Source organism: Oxyura jamaicensis, chromosome 8, assembly GCF_011077185.1.
Source record: "Oxyura jamaicensis isolate SHBP4307 breed ruddy duck chromosome 8, BPBGC_Ojam_1.0, whole genome shotgun sequence".
NCBI lineage: Eukaryota > Metazoa > Chordata > Aves > Anseriformes > Anatidae > Oxyura > Oxyura jamaicensis.
This window is the reverse complement of record NC_048900.1, coordinates 8,800,915-8,817,707: the sequence shown is the minus strand read 5'-3', so window position 1 is coordinate 8,817,707 and position 16,793 is coordinate 8,800,915. Positions and strand designations below refer to the sequence as shown.

General features: G+C 59.7%; 2 protein-coding genes across 3 annotated transcripts in view; both read left to right on the top strand.

Moving 5' to 3' along the window:
• The first annotated feature begins 6,628 nt into the window (after positions 1–6,628).
• CRIP1 (cysteine rich protein 1) lies at positions 6,629–9,914 on the top strand. Its single transcript, XM_035332710.1, has 5 exons — positions 6,629–6,785; positions 8,990–9,084; positions 9,203–9,260; positions 9,405–9,452; positions 9,571–9,914. The coding sequence occupies exons 1-4, from the start codon at positions 6,746–6,748 to the stop codon at positions 9,443–9,445; spliced, it is 234 nt and encodes a 77-aa protein (XP_035188601.1). The 5' UTR covers positions 6,629–6,745; the 3' UTR covers positions 9,446–9,452; positions 9,571–9,914.
• A 3,469-nt stretch (positions 9,915–13,383) lies between these two features.
• The window catches only part of TEDC1 (tubulin epsilon and delta complex 1), a 71,294-nt gene continuing 67,884 nt past the window's right edge, over positions 13,384–16,793 (top strand). Inside the window, exons 1-2 of one of the 2 annotated variants that reach the window (XM_035332704.1) lie at positions 13,384–13,519; positions 16,195–16,273. In XM_035332704.1, the coding sequence (XP_035188595.1) occupies positions 13,466–13,519; positions 16,195–16,273 (133 nt within the window). In that variant the 5' untranslated portion in view covers positions 13,384–13,465. Of the gene's footprint in view, positions 13,520–15,370; positions 15,528–16,194; positions 16,274–16,793 lie in introns of those variants that run through there. The other variant, XM_035332703.1, reaches the window with a different exon arrangement.

The window sequence follows — 16,793 nt, the reverse complement described above, 5'->3', positions numbered from 1 at the left end:
TTTGTATTTATTTTTGGGAGACCTATGTGAGCTGAAAAAGGCCCCTTACTGCCAAAAGGGGCTTGGAAAACATCTTTCCCCTCGGGGATGTCAAGTATTTTATTATTTTTTTTCAGCTAGGACTTGCTGGTGGGATAAGAAAGTTGGAGAGGGCTGGTGATTACAGACATGCTCTCCAGGGTATGGAAGAAAACAGACCAAAGTGGATGCAGCTTTGCCTGGAAATCCCCCAGGCACCATGAACTTATCCCATGCAATTAGCCTTGCTCGCTTCCCTGGGAGTCAGCAGAGCCCAGCACGGCGCCGTGCCCTGCAGCAGGCTTCTCCTTGCTGGGCACAGAGCAGGGATCCCACCAGGTGTTGGATGTGTTTTGGGGGCAGTCTGGGTGACAGGGTACTGATGTCCCTGTTAGTGACCTGGAAAGGGGAACAGTGAGCATACAAATGATGGTCTCTGGTGGTCCTGGAAGGACTGGGTGAGGGCAGGAATGACAGGGCAGCCCTGTGATGTGAAGTCAGAGCCAGTCTGTGCAGGGCAGAGGTGCCATGGCTGCCTGACAGCTAAGGACCTCACAGGGCTCCCCGCTGTGCTCCACTGTCTAGCAACACCTGGAAAGCTAGCAGGGCCTCCAGGTGTTCTCTAACACCCCTCAGAGACCTTGCTGTGGTAGAGTACACTGGAGACAGTGTACTGTACCAAAACTTTGAAGTCCCCAGGGATCTTTAGAAGCATCCCAGGGCCCCAAGTGAACTTTAGAGAGTCCTAGAGGCCTCCCTGTGCATCCTTTAGTTTTCCAGGTCCTCCTAGTGTAGTCTAGCAACAGCTGGAAGGCTCCCAGGGCAGCAAGGTGCATTCTAACGCCCTTTGGAGACCTTGCAGTGCTCCTCAGTGTTCTCTAGCTTCTTCTAGAAGCCTGCCAGGGCTCTCTAGAGGCCTCGCAGGGCACCAATATACTCTCAAGTGCCTTAGGGGCCTCCAAGTGCTCTCTAGGGAGACCTAGAGGCCTCCCAATGTGCCCTAGAGGCCTCCCAGGGCCTTCCAGTGCATTCTCAGGTGTCCATGAAGTCTACTGTTGCACTCTAGAGCCCTCTCAGGGAGAAGGCCCTGCAAAGCCTCTGCGGGGAGCTAGATTACACTGGGACGTACTGGGTGCTCTAGGCCACACTAGGAGGCCTTTAGTGCTCTTTAGAGTATAGTAGAGTAAACTGGAGAGTCCAGAAAGGCCCTCAGGGGATGCTAGTCTACACTGTAAGGTGTGAATGACCCCCCAGAAGGTACCAGAGAGCAGTGGAGGGCTGCAGCAAGACTCGGGGCTGCACTGGGAGGCTTCTAGGGCATCCTTGAGGATACTGGGTGGCACTGGGAGGCATTCAGGGAGAGCTAGAGCACACTGGGGGGCCCTGGTAGACATGCACAGGCTGTAGAGCAGACTGGAGGTTCATTGGAGGCATGCAGCAAGCACTGAAAGGCCTTTAGGGCACCCTAGAGGACACTGGTAAACCTTGAAAGGCCTCCAGCTAATGCTAGAGCGAGCACAGTGCAGGGCCCTGGAAGGCCTCGAACGTGCCCTAGAGCGCACTAGAGAGCATTGCGAGGCCTCCAGGGGGCACTAAATTAAAGTAATCTAGGCACTACGCTTGTGTAATTAATCTAGACACTGCTAAAGCAATCTAGAGATGCTCCCAAGGGCTGGGAGATGCCCGCAGCACCGCAGAGCAGCACTGACCCACGTAGAGCCGGCGAGGCTGTGGCTGGGAGCGCGGCTGGGCAGGAAAGCAGGACAGATTTAAAGCATTTGCTGGGGACTCAATATGTAGGAGCCAAAAGGGATAAAGTGCTGGAAGGTGTGATTTAAGAGGGCGTATTAAAAGGGGCCCAGTGAGCACAGCTCGCTTCCATGTGGGCCAAGAACCACTCTGATGCTCCCTGAAGGCAATGGAGTGGCTCTCGCTTGCTTGGCTGGGCTTCAGCTTGGCCCCAGGGTGAGGTTAAAATGATGGGTCTAAATCCTGGAGAGGGTGTAGGAGAGCAGGCAGGGATACAGGAGGAGGAGGGACAGCATGAAACCACGCAAAGGAGGATTAGAGTTGTAAATCTCCCTGCCACCATGCTGGGAGATTTGCAGTGGCGGTGGTGCAGACCGTGCCTGCCTGTCGGAAGCTGCTGGGCTCTGCAGTAACTTGTATATCACCGATGGGTTTCCAGTGGTGTGAGCAGCTGGGGACTGTCCTGGGGGCTCCTGGAGTGCCCTGGGGCTGGACACAGGGCAGATCTGGGGGAGGAATAGCTGTGCTAATGGGATGGAGGTGTGCGTGCTGCTGCTGGGGCTTGCATGCTGCACAACCCATGGCTGCTCTCTTCTCCTTCCCTCTCCTTGCACTCACTCTGTCCTGATTCCTCTGCCTTGCACCTGTCCTGCTGTGGTAAGACAGAGCCAAGCAGCCCTATCTGAAAGAGGGGTGCAGCCTTGCAGCATTTGGGCTGTCTGTTTCCCTCCCTGTGACACCGCTGCAGAGGACACGGTCTTCTGGCAGTGGGTCTCCCTTATCACATGGTTATCAGATCAACAGCCCCACTGCAGAGGACAAACACCGCTGGGGCAGTAAACCAGGGAGTTCCCCCACAATAAGGGCTGTGCTGCGGGAGAGGGCGTTGGACCAGGACTCATCATCTGTACCTGGGTGAGTAATGGGGTGCCTGGGGGTCCTGCACTCAGTTTCCCTTCTCCTCACCTTGACCACTAGGAGCGAGTGAATTTTTAACCAGGACTGAAAGGTGTGGGTGGTATCAGCAGCCTGTAACTGGCCCAGGCTGAGTGGCACAGCTGATCCCCACAGCAGGGTATGGCAGGGCAGGGAGGTGGGAGCAGAGCCCATGGAGTGCTGAGTCCCCCCAGCTCCGAGACAGCTTCCCAAAGTAGCAGCATCCTCAGCCAGCCTGGCCGTGGGCGGGTGCGATCGCTGCAACAGAAACAGCTGTGGCCATGCCAGGAAAACGCACCAAACCCTCCCACAGAGGGCTTCAGCCAGGAGATTTCCTGGGGCTGCCACTAAAGGAAAGCTTGCAGGGAAGCACAGATGGTAACGGAGCTTTTTGGCCAGACTGTATGCAGGGAGACAGTGGGAAGCTGTGCCTGGATGAAATTTGAGGAGATTTTCCATGTTGCTGGGACTTGGAGGGATTGGAGAGGTTCTCCTGTCCCATGTCTGGAAATCCCAGACACACCCCAAGCGTGGAGCTGCATCCAGGCACGCTCCTGAGCATGCACACAATGGGACTGGTGTGCCCCAGCCCCATGTGCCACTGCCACCCTGGGCAGCAGGACCCCCTGGACTCCTTGCAGGAGCAGGAGCTGAACCCTGCAAGAGCATGTGTCTGTCACAGAATGCGTGGTATCACATTTACAGCGTGATAACAATTCACGCCCATGCTCCCAAGGTTTTGTGTTGGCCTGACAAATGACTGCAGTGGGCAGCCAGCAGCCTTAGCGGGGCTGGAAATGTTTGTGCACTTTCTGCTAGAAACAACTGTGTGATTGTCCGTGGGCACGGGGGACGGACTCTGGGCTGTGTCTGCACAAGCAGGGCAGGGAATGTGTTTTGTGGTCTCATAGCGTTTTGTACTGAAGGTCCAGCGTGGTGAATGTCCCCCACAGCAGCCAGCTTTTGGGGCAGCCCCGTCCCTTCCCGCAATGCAGCCAGGCGCAGGCACCGCTCGGGGCATTTCCCGCTGCCACCCTGTTCCCGATCCCTCCCAGCCCTCAGCCACCTGTCAGCTTTTTGCAGACGTACCTCAGATTTTTCCTTAGGGCATAGATTGGCTTGACAGCCTGCTCCGTGCGGCTGTTCCCAGTGCAGGGGTAATGGGATTAGCTGTGTGCAGACCTGGGGGCAATGCCAGGCAAGTGCGCGTACCCCCTGCACACCCTGGCGTCCCTCCCACCTTTCCACGGGAACCCACATCTGGCAGCTTCTCCCGGCCCATGCTGGGCTTTTTAAGCCGCCCTGTAATTTTCTTGTCAAATTAGTCACATATTGGGCTCGGGAGGACGTAGTTTACAACAAATCGTCTTGGCTGAGCGGGTCTGCAACTTGCAGGCTGAAATATGGCCGAGGAGGGGAATTTTGCAGAAGCTGCAGTTGTCTGACCGCTCGGAAAGCGCTGGCTGGGCCCCGCGGCGGCGACGTGCTTCGGACATTCCTGGGTTTTTCTTAGTCACATTTTCCGCAGGGAGGGGACCTGGGGGCAGCTCGGGAGGATCTGAGGTTGGGGAAGAAATGAGAAAAGGCATCCTCGGTTCTGCACGGGGGGGGGAAAGGCGTGAACAAGGCCTGTGGTTGATCCACACGGGGCGCGGCTGCCGTGAGCGAAGCCGTTTGTGCCTTCCCATCACCCCTGCCCACGAGCTCAGCAAAGCGATCCGTACCGGCGCTGCCTGGCAGCACCTCGTCGCACACAAACAAACGGGACAGCCCAGGTTTGTCTGAGGGCTGCTGCCGTGCCCTCCAGGAATGCTGGCGCCTGATGTGCCAGGACGGAGCCTCCTCCCCCAGATCTGTATCAGAGGGCATGGGCGGCTGTGTATGTTGTGCTCGGGTGGTTGGATTAGCTGGAACAAGGTCTGCAGATAAGAAAAACCTGCATTTTGCTGGGGAGGCTGTTGGCAACTGGAGCTGGCTGGGCTGTTTCCCTGGTGGGGGAGCCTTGCTTTAACACAGGGCTTGGGCCAGGACCAGGCTTGGCTGAAGATGCTGCCCTGGCCCCTCTCTCCTGTTGCAGCGGGCTGCAGGGCAGTGTGGCTCTCTCCCTGCAGCCATCCCGTGCCCTTTAGTTGGATTTAATCTGGATTATGAGATGGGCTGCTCTACCCTGGGTCATGGTGCTGGAAGTCCCTGTAGGAACCAGATTGCTGAGAAATGCCTGGGTTCTGCACGTGGGACATTCAGAGGACCCTGAATCTCCAAAGGGGCAGTGACCAGCTTGCCCCAAACGCTGGAGTGCTTCCAGCCAGCTCGCTGCAGCGTGGGCTGGGGGCTGCAGGCTGCTGGGACTCTGTTTATCTCCCCGCTGATGCATGTCACACACCGTCAGTAGGAGCGTTTATGAACTCGCTCCCCATAAAATGAACAAAAGGCCACATCCTGCGGGTCCCCGTGGCACTGCCGTGCTCCCTCCCCAGCCAGCAGTGCCATTGGCACCCCCTGCTCACTCTGGCAGGGTGACCGTACCAAACCAGCACCATGGGGATCTGGGCAGCCTCAGACCCCCTCCCAGCAGGGTTGGCAGAGAGCAGCACGCGGCTCCTCGGCGCCAGCTTTGCAAGCCCTCCTGCCGGCCTTGTGTCCTCTCTGCTGCATGAATAGGCTCGAAGAAGTACAAGGGGGGGCTGAGTGCTGTCCCCACTGCCTCCTGGGTCAGTCCGCCTGCAGTGCCAGGGGGACGCTCCCGCTGCAGGAGCCCAGCCAGGCGCTGCGTGGTCCGTGGGGACCGGGGCTGGGCCAGCCTGCGGCTGCCCGCCGGCACAAAACCTGCCTTAAAAGGGAGCACAGCCGGGGACGGCTCTCCTGGCTGGGCAGCAGCCTCAGAACAGTCTGTGTTAAGGGGAAATAGGGTCACCGGAGGGAGGGGGGCATGCCCTGTGTCCCCTAAGTCTTCGGGGTGCGGTGGGTTTGCCATCGCTGAGCCTGGGCACGATGGGGAGCATCAGCTGGAGGAGTGCTCCTGCTGCAAAGGCGGCCTGGAGCGCAGCAGGGTCATGGAACAATCCCACAAACCTTCGCCCCTGGGTGCAGCTTGTCACCTCTCCTCCTGCACCCACGGGTGGGCTCCGGCACCAGCAGCGCCCTGTTTCTGCAGGGGGACTGCAAGGGGTGCCTTGCATTTCGGGAGGCAGGCACCCGGCATCCTGCCGCTGGGTTTCACAAGCCCTCTTGACCTTTCCAGCGCAGCAGCGTGCCCTGGGGAGGATTGCTTCATGCAAAACAGACCTTTGGATAGGCTTTGCATTTCCTTCGCAGCCAAACACAAAGGAACAACAAGTCCTCGCTCTTATAAAACGACAACAGTCAGCGATGCAGATGGGCAGGCTCTTTGCAGTGAGCCGTGTCCGGCACCCACGCCATTCCTGAGGATCCAAAGAGGGGGGCTACAGCACCCCGTCTCCCTCCTGCTTCGTCATCTCCTACCCCAGGCTCCCCCCCCCCGAGGCAGCAGACACAGCCCAAGTGGGCTTTTACAAAATACCCCTCTTACACTGCTAGGAGAAAACAGTTCTGTCTGGAGAGGTGGAGCCCTGTGGCCAGCGCCCCGGGGAGCTTTATTTGGGAGCGTGGTTAATTGGCGATGCTAATCACACCTCCTGCCCTGCTCAGTGATTTCACAGCACTGGGGTGGGCAGGGGCAGGCAGGGAGCTGGGGCATGGTGTCCTGGGGTGTAGAGGCTGGGGTGTAAGGGATACAGAGGGTGTAGGGGTGCAGGATGCGAGGGGTGCAAGCGTGCAGAGAGGTAAGGGTGTGAGACACAGGGTGCGGGGATGCAAAGGGTGAAAGGGGTGCGGTAAGCAAAGGTCACGGTGGTGCGAGGGCTGCGGGACCGTGCCTGGGGTGGGTGTCTCCAGCTGTGGGCGGGACACACATCTCGACCGGGTCCACATCTGGGCGGGCCGGGGCGGGGTCCCCGAGCAGTGACTCCGGCGGTGCAGGCGCCCAGCATCCCACAACCGCGCCGAGCCCCGAGCTGACACCATGCCCAAGTGCCCCCGCTGCCAGAAGGAGGTCTACTTCGGTAAGGGCATCCTGCATCCCCACCCGCTCCAGCACCGGGCACCCCTATTATGTGGGTCCTGGGCACCCCAATAGCACCCACCCCTGTACTGCAGGTGCTCGGGGTGCCCCCTGTGCTGTGGCTGCTCTGGCTGCCCCCCCAAATGCACCCTAGGAGAGCCGCTGCGAGAGGTGCAGGGGTGCTCGGGGACATCCTGCCCGTTGGCCCGTGAGGTTTAGCACAGCGAGGGGATGGCCCCAGAGAGAAGTGGCCCCGGGGAGAGAGGTGGCCGTGGTGCTTTCAGGATGCCTTGCAGGCTGACCGTGAGCTCAGCTCGTTGCGCTTCCGCCTGCCTGCAGGGTTTGAGGCAGGTTTGCTGCCGCCGTGTTGGGGCCCAAGTTCCGGGGTCCCGCTCCTTCTGGTGCCGGGGTCCTGCCGTCCTGCCCGAGTGTGTTTTGGGGCTTTGAGCCTCTCACCCTGCTGGCAGCAGCTGCTGAAACAGCCAGGCTCCAGCTGCCAAACCTCGCCACTTCCCTCGTTTAACTGAATTTGTCGAGGTTTGCTGACAGAGGCTCGTACGCTCCCTGATTGTAATGTATTTAAGATGAGGGTTCGGTGACCCGAGTGCTGTGCCCTGACTTCTCTCCCTGCCTTATTTCTGCTCTGCCTGTGGGTGTGCCGCAGCTTCTGCTTCTGCTCGGCTGAATAGATCCGAGGCTGAAATATGGGGTCAGTGATGGGGGCTGCCCCATAACTGTGCCCCCTGACAAACAAATCTGTCTGCTGGTGATGCCCACCACCCAGGGGGTCCCAGTGTGGCACGGGTGCTGATGTGGCCGTGGCTCCCACAGCTGGGGAGTGCAATTTTGGCGAATCCCAAGCCCTCTGTCTGCACAGCTTTGGCTAATCCTGAGCCCTCTGCCCGCAGCCAGGCTTTGAGGTTGGTCTCAGCTGGGATTTCTGTGCCTGCAGGTGCGGCTGGGACAGGGCTGTTTGACCAGGGAGGGGTTTGGCCCCGCTCTTATCAGCTCGCTCCTATGAAACTGGCTCTGTTGATGCAGGAGGCTTCAAAAGTGTCTGGAGACATGAGCTCACTGGGTGATTTCTGTGCCTGGAGATAGTGCTGGAAGAGGAGGCAGAGCAAGCCCTGCTGCGCTGCTCCCAGGGTTTTCTGAGCCTGGTGGCCGTTTCCTCAGAGGTGCCCTGGGCTGCTGTAGGACACACGGTGTCTGTGAAGAGCTGGGGAGAAGGGGGGGTCCTCCCATGCCCGGCTGGGGCTCTGGGGGAGGACACAGGGGGCTTTGTGTCGCTGGAGATGGCACCGGGGCTGCCTCGTGACATTTGGGTGCGGCCCCCGCTCCCACCTCTGCAGCCGCTGCCTGGCTCCTTGTGTAAGCTGCTGTGGGCAGACTTGGGCCCCGAAGAAACCCTTTGCTGGGCCACCTTGTGCAGGCATGGGATAAGCACTCGGACCTGGCCGTGACCGGGTTCCTGTGGGGAACTCTGCTTTATCACTTACTAAATCCCCAGGGGTGCAGCTGCCAATAGCGAGCACACATGCATCCGCAGAAAATACTGCAGAAAATACCCTCCTCCCCTGCAGGGCCGCAATGAAAAAAGCCACGCCGCATTCTCCCTCTCCATAAACACGTCCTGGCCCGAGCAAACAGCACGTTGCTCCCTGAGCCCCGGCCAGGCTCCAGCACACGGCAAATCAGAGCTGTCATTGCAGCGCTGGAGGGGCCTGGCTGGTGGCAGGGAGGGCGCAGCGGTGACCTCGCCACCCCAGAACCCCAGCTCAGTGCCTGTCCCCTTTGCAGACGGGCTCCAGCTGGACGGGGGAGGAATTTATCCCCGTGCAGGCTGATGTTGGAAGGGAGGAAGTGTCCAAGTCTTGTCTGGAAGACGGACAGAAGTCGGTCTGTCCGTGCGGGCGCAGTGGTGACCCCACGTGCCACGCTGCTCGCAGCGGTGAGGGCTCACAGCAGTGCCTGCCCGGGGTTTCGGATCTGGGCACCTGGATGTGCGTGGCGAGGTGGTGTGCATGCCTTGTGCATGCCTTGGGGTTGGCACTTGCAGGGCTTCTGTCCCGGGCGAGCAGACTTGAGAAAATCCCCCCAAATGGATGTCCTCCCTGGGGCTGGCAGCAGGGAGGCCAGCCTGCCAAGAACGCCTGGTTGTGCCCGTTCGGTGGCCTCAGCTAACCCACCTCCGTTCTGTGGCAGCCGAGAAGGTGAGTTCTCTGGGGAAGGACTGGCACCGGCCCTGCTTGAGATGCGAGAAGTGTAACAAGACCCTGACGTCTGGAGGCCACGCAGAGGTGAGGTTTGCTGTGCGGAAGGCCCTGAGCCCAGCAGCCAAGGGCTGGTGTCCTGCAGGGAACGGGGTGGGCACAGCCAGCAGGGCACCAGGGCTGATGCTCTCCTCTCTCCCCGCAGCACGACGGCAAGCCGTACTGCAACCACCCCTGCTATGCCGCCTTGTTCGGACCCAAAGGTAGGGTTGCTGTGGCTGGGGTTTTGGGGGGAAGGAAGGGAAGGGGGCTCCGTGCTCCCACCTCTCTGTGATGCAGCGGCGATGCATCCTGCCATGCACTCGCTGCCCCGTGGCATCGCTCACCCTGCTCTGTTTCTCTTGCAGGGTTCGGGCGGGGAGGAGCTGAGAGCCACACGTTCAAGTAAAGCTCAGGTTGGTGCCTCCCTCTGGAGCTCCCTCGAGGCTTGATGGGCAGCTGGGGCTGTGCCTTGAATCACCGCTGTCCCGGGGATGTCACCGCTGATGGCCCCTCTCTTCCATCCCTCTGCAGGTCTGACAGCCAGGGCTCCCAGCACAGCCCGACGGTGGCACGAACCCGCCGCAACAGACATGCCTTTTTGTTCTTCACTCACTCTGTACTCCATTAGCACGTCGAAAGCAATAAGTAACCACGGATGGGGCTGGTGCGGAGAGGGGCTCCGCTCCGGAGGGAGCGCCGCAGGGGTGGGAGGTTGGACGCTGCCCGTAGGAAATTTGGCCGGTACCGCTGAAGGCCGCCTGGAGAGGAGACCGCACCCATCCAGCCAAAACCCAGCCCTGCTTCTGGCAGCCGGCTCTGCAGCCGGGCCACACTTGTATTTCAGTCTTTAATAAACCCCGACCAAAAGATGCTTCCCCCGTGTGAGTGCTGTGCTCTTTGTACCAGGAGGTCCCACGAGACTTGCTGGCGAAGGACCCCATGAGGGCAGAGGTGCAGGACAGGGGTTTGAGCACCATCCCCGTGTCCCCCTGTCCCCGGGCAGCCACAACCCTGCCGCAGGCAGTGCCCGCAGAGCCCCCAGCGCTGTGCTGCCGGCACTGGGAACGTGGCTGTGCAGCCCCAAGCTGGGCTGGGAGCTCGGTGGGGCAGGGCGTGCTCCTGCCAGGAGTCGGTTGAAGGCCAGACCACAAAAGCTGTTATTTGCTGCTTCCACCCCCAGCAGTCATACAGAAAGGCCACACCAGTGGGCAGGTCACCGGCCAGGCGAGGTTAGGCCGTTAGTAAAAGCGAAGGTGCAGTATTACCGAGCGAGGGCTGCATCCCGAGCTTCCTGCTCTCATGCCTCAGTGCCTTTGCCCCGCGGGAAGAGCAGCGCTGACGGATGTAAAAGTGTCGATTTGACGGATGTTTCGAAAATGGTTTCTTAACCATGTCTTTCCCTAGCTTGAACCACTCGATTTACATATTCTGATACACTTCACGACACAGATATTTTTGTCTACTGTATACAAATGCATTTCTTTAGAAACTGCTGTGTTTTGGTGTCACCTGGTGTTACTAGGACCTCAGGGGTACATACCTGGTATAAAAATCTTTGGAGTCAGAAGCAGCCCTGCCTGATAACCATCTGAAAACTCCCCTCCACCCCACATCCTCCTTCCTCTGCGAGCTGTGAGTGCTGCTCTAAGGAAGGAGAGCTGCTCGCCTGCACAGGGCTCTTGAATGAAGCTTAACGGGCTGCTTGGCGGCTGTGTTGCCCTGTTGAAGGCCGCCTGCTGCTCTCCTGCCTGCTGCAGTGCCTCCCTGCCCTGGCAGCGGGGTGGAGCAGGGACCTCAGCCTCACCGTGCCCGCAACCCCATCGGCTTAGTGGGGAGAAGTGTGCCTTGGTGGGGACCTCGAGGAACCTGTGGGAAGCAGGAGGTTGGTTCTGCCTGGCCTGGGGCTAGGGCTGGAGCTGCTTCCCAGCACTGAGCTGTCTGTGGACCCATGAAGGTGCCTGACGCGTCCTGTTTTAGCAGCTCCGGTGCAGCACGGCTGTCTAGCAGCAGCTGTAATGGGTTCTGCCTTGCTTTCTGAGGCTGCTGCAGCCTGCAGGGCCCTGCTGCCCTTTGCTTCGGTCCCTGCCACCTATGCACGATGCGGGTGTGGTGCTGGGATAGCTCTGCCCGCTCTCAGTGCCCGCAGGGATGCAGGAGCTGAGCTGTGCGGGGTCTCTGCAGCCTCAGCAGCGTGCAGACAAACTAAGCCCCATCCTGCGGCTTGCCTGAGGGACAAAAACTGGGGTACCTTGAGCAAGCTCCAAGGACAAGCCGTTGGGTATTGATTCCTGCTGCAAAAACCTTCCAGCTGCACTGTCTCTGTCCATCCTCTTGCTGAGGCATGTGTTGTAGCCCCAGGACTTGCTGTCAGCATGCTCCCCTCCCAGTGCTCTGCTGGCACGAGGTGCGCTCCAGGGGGAGAGCCCAGTTCGATGCCATGAGGTTGAGCAGTTCAGGCTCAGGTCGCATCCGGAAGGTGGTTGTCAAAGAAAATACATGAGAAATTGATTTTAAATTCAATTTGGTTTTGGAGAGGAAGAAGGAGCAGCTGTACAGCATTTGGATGGGATGCCAGATGCACTCCTCCGGTGTGCAGAGCGCTGGGGCAGTGGGAGGTGGGCTCCCAGCAGGCACAAGCTTTGTGCCAGGAGGGGGAGAGCAGGATACTGGGGGAAATCCTGGCTTTTTTTTGGGGTAGCAACTGAGGGATGCCACTCTCAGTAAAGGTCAGGGTAGCCCCAAGGTGATCATTTGGGCGTCGGATGATCTCCAGCATGGTGATGCCCAGCACGAAGTCTCCCATGTTGGTGACATGAAGCATCGCAGCTGCCAATCCCGGAGGAAGGGGCTGTGCTTCCTCTGACATTATTTCGGAAGCTGAGGCTGAGATCAGTGATACTTGCGGATTGTTGAGCGTTGGTTGCTATAAACACTTCATGGTGACAGAAAAACAAACAAAATTAGCCGTTCCTCTGGCAGCAAGCACGGGTGAGCCCGAAAGCACTGGGTAGGAAAGCAGAAGAGGTTTTGGCAAAGGACAGGAAACAGGATGGGCTCAGAAACCGAACTGCTGCGGTCCTACCCCCCGCCCTGTGCTTTGTGGCTTTCTGTACAGACGAAAAAAGGAAAGGGTGACAGAAAGGGCGACTGGGGGCCCTCAGCTTGGCCGATCCCACTGGGTGCCTCTGTAGTAAGATGTGTGTGGGGGTCTTCAGCCAGGGCAAGGAGGCAGCAAGGAGCCCTTTGGGTCATCTGGCCTGTGTCTTCCTCACCTGCTCCAGACTGACGTGTCCCCTCTGCACTAGGGCGGCTGTGTCCCTAAGCCTGCAGCTGGCCAGGGGACAGCTTGGGCTGGAAGCCCTCAACATCCCTCCTTAGGGGTTATGTCCCGCAGCGTGGCCAACGGGAGAGGGCTGGTGGGGAAAAGTTGGCCTGAGGCACCAGCACTGCATTTTACCTTCACTCCTCTCCTTTTATTTTCAAGGAAACAGGGAGAGTTTCCAAGGGAGAAGGGTGTACGAGCTTTCTGCGAGACCTCTGTGTCTGTATTTGGTGAATCTCGGCTTAAAGGACTGCGGGGAAGAGGGCAGAGGGAGTTTCCCGAGGTGCAGATGAACCTTTCCCTGGCTACTGAAGTGAAAAGAGAAGGGTGAAGCTCCTCAGAACAGAATTACAAGCTTGCAGATGTTTATTGGCTTTTATTTTTCCTAATCCTTCCTGATTCATTTATTGTACTGGAAGCGCAGACCCTGCATCAGAGGGCCTGAAGCGCCAACGCCTACCTTAAGCATCTCAAGCATCTGTCTGCCGGGAGCTGACCCTGAGTCTTGGCGCTGCGGGCCTGCTGCAGGCCAGCTTGCTGTGTCCAGGAAAACCTGCCTTAGGGCATTTGTGCCGCTATTACAGTCCCTCCCGAGGCCTGTTGATCTGTAACCGTTGTGTGAGGCGACACAGCGTGCTAAATGTGAGCCGGCCACCCCAGCAACACCGGCGTCCCTCGCGCTGCCTGCGCCTCGCCAGCTGTCCCCTCCTCTGCGACCCCATTCCCACATCTGGCGCTGCTCCTCCTCCTCCCTGGCCGGGCTTGCTTTGCTCCCGGCGGGGATGCTGCAGCCCTGCCAGCAGCTGGGCTGTCTCTCAGCCCGCTCAGATCAGCCTGGCGTCTCTGCGAGGGGAGGCAGCGTGTGCGTAAAAGAGCTGGGAGGGCGCGGGGAGGGGGCTGTAAAGGCTTGCAGCAGGAAACAACACAGCCCACTTCATCTGCTGCGAAATGCTGCGGGTGTGAAATGCTGCGGCCACCCGGGAAGGGGCTGGAGAGCCAGCTGCTCTCTGCCGGGGCATGTGCTGAGCTGTGGATGCTGCAGGGAGGAGAAGGGAGGAGGAGAGGAGCTGCTGGGTGGTGGCGGAGCATGGGAAGCACGGCTGGATGCACAGCCCGGGGGCTTGGCAAGAAACAGGCTGCCTGCCACCTGCGCTGTGGGTGGATAGAAATAAAACGGAGTTTTACAAAGCAAATTGTTCTTGCAGGGTCAGAGAGTGACTTCCCATGGCTCCTAGGATGCCGTAGCACGCGGAGATGGCCCTTATCACATACAATCCGCGTGAGGCAATGGGACACGGCCGTCACGGCTGGCAGCGGCGGGGCGGCTGCGGCGGGTTGCCATGGCACGGGAGCAAACATGCGGCCTCATCGCCGGCTGAGTCACCCGGGGCGGAAACGACCCGGCCTGACACTGCTGCTCTGTGCTCTGTGGCACCGCCGCCCCGCTCCCCGCCTGGCGCCAGGGGAGCTGAGAAATCGGGGAGGCGGTGGCGGCCCCCCCGGGGACAAGCATCCCGGGCTTCTCCCTGCAGAGGCTGGACCCTGGGGTTTCTTCCCCGGTTTGGTCCCCACTGCCCTCCTTGCCAAATGGCCGGGGGTCAGGGTGGTGCGGCCAGCTCCGTGCTGCCTCCGTCTGCCCCGTGGAGGCTCTCAGAGGCTTCTGCCGGCCTCCTGTGACCTTTGGGTGTAGGCAGTGACACCAGAGCGGGGAGCTCTGCTGAGCTGGCCATTGCTCATGGCCGCTGTTACCAGCCAGGCCCAGAGCAAGGAACGTGTGTGGGGATGGGGCACTGGGAGAGAGCAGCTCCACATGAAGGCTCTCCAACCTGGAGGCCGCAGCAGGGAGGGGAAAGCAGGCTGCCCAGCTCTGATGAGGCTCTGGGCAATGGAGAAGTGCCACAAGGGCCCGGCAGCAGGGTGGCAGGGCACTGTGTTGGGTTAATGTGGCAAGGTTTGGGTGGCAGGGGGGCTGCAGGGGTGGCCTCTGTGAGCAGAGCGCAGCAGCTGCCCCATGTCAGATCAGAGCCAGCTCCAGCCAGCTCCAAAAGGGACCTGCTGCTGGCCAGAGCCGAGCCAATGACCAATGTTGTTTGTGCCTCTGTGAGAGCAGATTTAAGAAGGGAAAACAAAAAACAAACAAACAAAAAAACTGCTATGCAACAATAGCTGAGGGTGAGAAGCAACCCTGCAGCTCACAAGGCCAGTGCAGCAGGAGGGCAGGAGGTGCTCCAGGCAGGCAGCAGCAGTTCCCCTGCGGGCTGTGGAGAGGCCCCTGGTGGAGCAGGCTGTCCCCCTGCAGCCCATGGGTCCCACACGGAGCAGATCTCCCCGCTGCAGCCCGTGGAGGAGCCCCCGGTGGAGCAGGTGGATGTGGCCTGGAGGAGGCTGCGGCCCATGAAGAGCCCCCACAGGAGCAGGCCCCGGGCCGGAGCTGCAGCCTGTGGAGAGGAGCCCACGCAGGAGCAGGGGGCCTGGGGGGAGCTGCTGCCCATGGAGCTGCTGTGCCCATGGAGCTGCTGCCCATGGAACTGTGCTGGAGCAGTTTGCTGCTGGGGGATGGACCCCGTGGGATGGAGCCGTAGGAGCAGTTCCTGAAGAGCTGCTGCCTGTGGGCAGCCCCTGCAGGCTCAGTTCGGGAAGGACGGCATCCCGTGGGAGGGACCCCACGGGGAGCAAGGGCAGAGAGGGACTGTGAGGGGCCATGGAGAAGCGCCATGGACTGACGACAGCCCCCATTCCCCAGCACCACTCGGGGGGAGCAGGCAGCAGAGGGTGGATGTGGGGAAGGTGTTTTAGTTCCCTTTGAGCTCCAGTCGGCTAGCGACAGCTAATAAATATTATCCATCTCCGTGTGCCGAGTCTGTTTTGCCTGTGGCATCTTCTCCCGTTCCTCCCAAACCCCCAGGACCCCGCAGCGCCCGGGGACCGGGGGTAGGGGGGGGCTCCTCCGGGGCTGCGGGGGGCGCTGCGGGGGGCGCCGCGGAAGGGACGGAGGCACGGTGCGGAAGGGGCCGGGCCCGGCAGCGGGGCGGCGGGACGGGGCGAGGCCATGCCGCGGGGCCGGGCGCTGCCGGGGGCCGTGGGGGCGCTGTGCCGGGCCCTGCCGCCCCGGGCCCGGCTGGTGCCCGAAGCCCTGCGCCGGGCCAAGTTGGACCGGCCTCAGGCGGTGAGCCCGGGGCTCCCGCTGCGTCCCCGCAGCCTGCCCCGGCTTGGCGAGCGGCGGGGGGGTGCGGGCGGTGAGGGGCTGCCGTGGGCGCCGAGCTCGCAGTCGGCTATTTTAAAGCCTTTACGAGAGCCGAGTGAAATGCCTGCAGGGCGAGTCATTGCGGGCAGCGGCCGGCCTTGTGCGGGCAAGAGGAGATCTCCAGCTCGCCGGGTGAAGGGAGCTCCATCTCCATCCCCAGCTCGCTGGGTGCTGCTGCCGACCGGTTGTGAGCTCTGGGCTCCGTCAGGGCCTGATCTCGGTGACAGCAGAGTGTGGGTGTGCTGTGGCGGTGCTGGAGCAGATAGAGCTGCCTCTGGGATAGAGGGGAGCAGCCCTGGGCCATGTATGACCAGCACTAGCATCCCTTTACAAATGCACCTGCCCTTAGGTAGCGTTCATCAGGCAGCGGAGGGCTGAATGGGACCGGGGTGCTGGCAGGAGGCAGGTGTGCCCTCCTGTGCCTCACCTGATGCTCACATACAGGCTTCAGGTGTGCCCTCCCATGCCACAGCCGATGCTCATTTACAGGCTTCGTTGCTTATTTAAGGCTGAATCCGTGGTGGATTTTTTTTTGTGTGTGTGTGTGTGTGTGTGCTGATCTCCCCCTGTTCCTCTCGTTCTTTTGCAGACCCTGGATTTCTGGAGGCTGCTCTATGCTCTCCTGAAACAAATCCACGGAGGCAAGTGGACCGAGTCTGATGCCATAGGTAACCGTGGCCGACCGCTTTGTCTGTCCCGGGGAACTACTAGGGCTGGTGTTGTAGCACCTTTCTTTTTTTGGCTAGTAACTCTCTGTAAGGAGTGCTCCATTCTGAACAACTAGTTCATGCCACTGGCCCTCGCTGTTTTATCACAAGCGTGCAGACAGGGATGCTCTTGTTTGGTTCTGTTATCCAGGAAAATGGGATGTTCTTGTGTCTGTTAGGGTCTCTTGCTTCCCTTAGACGTTCCACTGCAGGTAAAACTTTGTGATGTTCTTAGGTATTCCAAGAATCTGCAAAGACAATTACAGAAATAGATTTATGTTCCCCATGATCCCTTCTTTCCCCATTCTGCATATGATGCATGATGTTACGGTTAATTTACTGTCAAGTCCTACGTCAGGGCAATGAATTATAACATATGAACCATGAAGACTGTTTTAGAATGAAGTTCTAGACAAAACAACAAAATAAAAATGTGTGCAAGTATTTTAGAGGGACCATAAATATCTCTGGATGGGACCTC

Bases quoted from the DNA above. Each gene is read 5' to 3' on its own strand.
- CRIP1 (XM_035332710.1), top strand. From the start codon at position 6,746: ATGCCCAAGTGCCCCCGCTGCCAGAAGGAGGTCTACTTCG. The intron at 6,786-8,989 runs GTAAGGGCATCC...GTTCTGTGGCAG, and splicing joins CCAGAAGGAGGTCTACTTCG to CCGAGAAGGTGAGTTCTCTG. The intron at 9,085-9,202 runs GTGAGGTTTGCT...CTCTCCCCGCAG, and splicing joins CGTCTGGAGGCCACGCAGAG to CACGACGGCAAGCCGTACTG.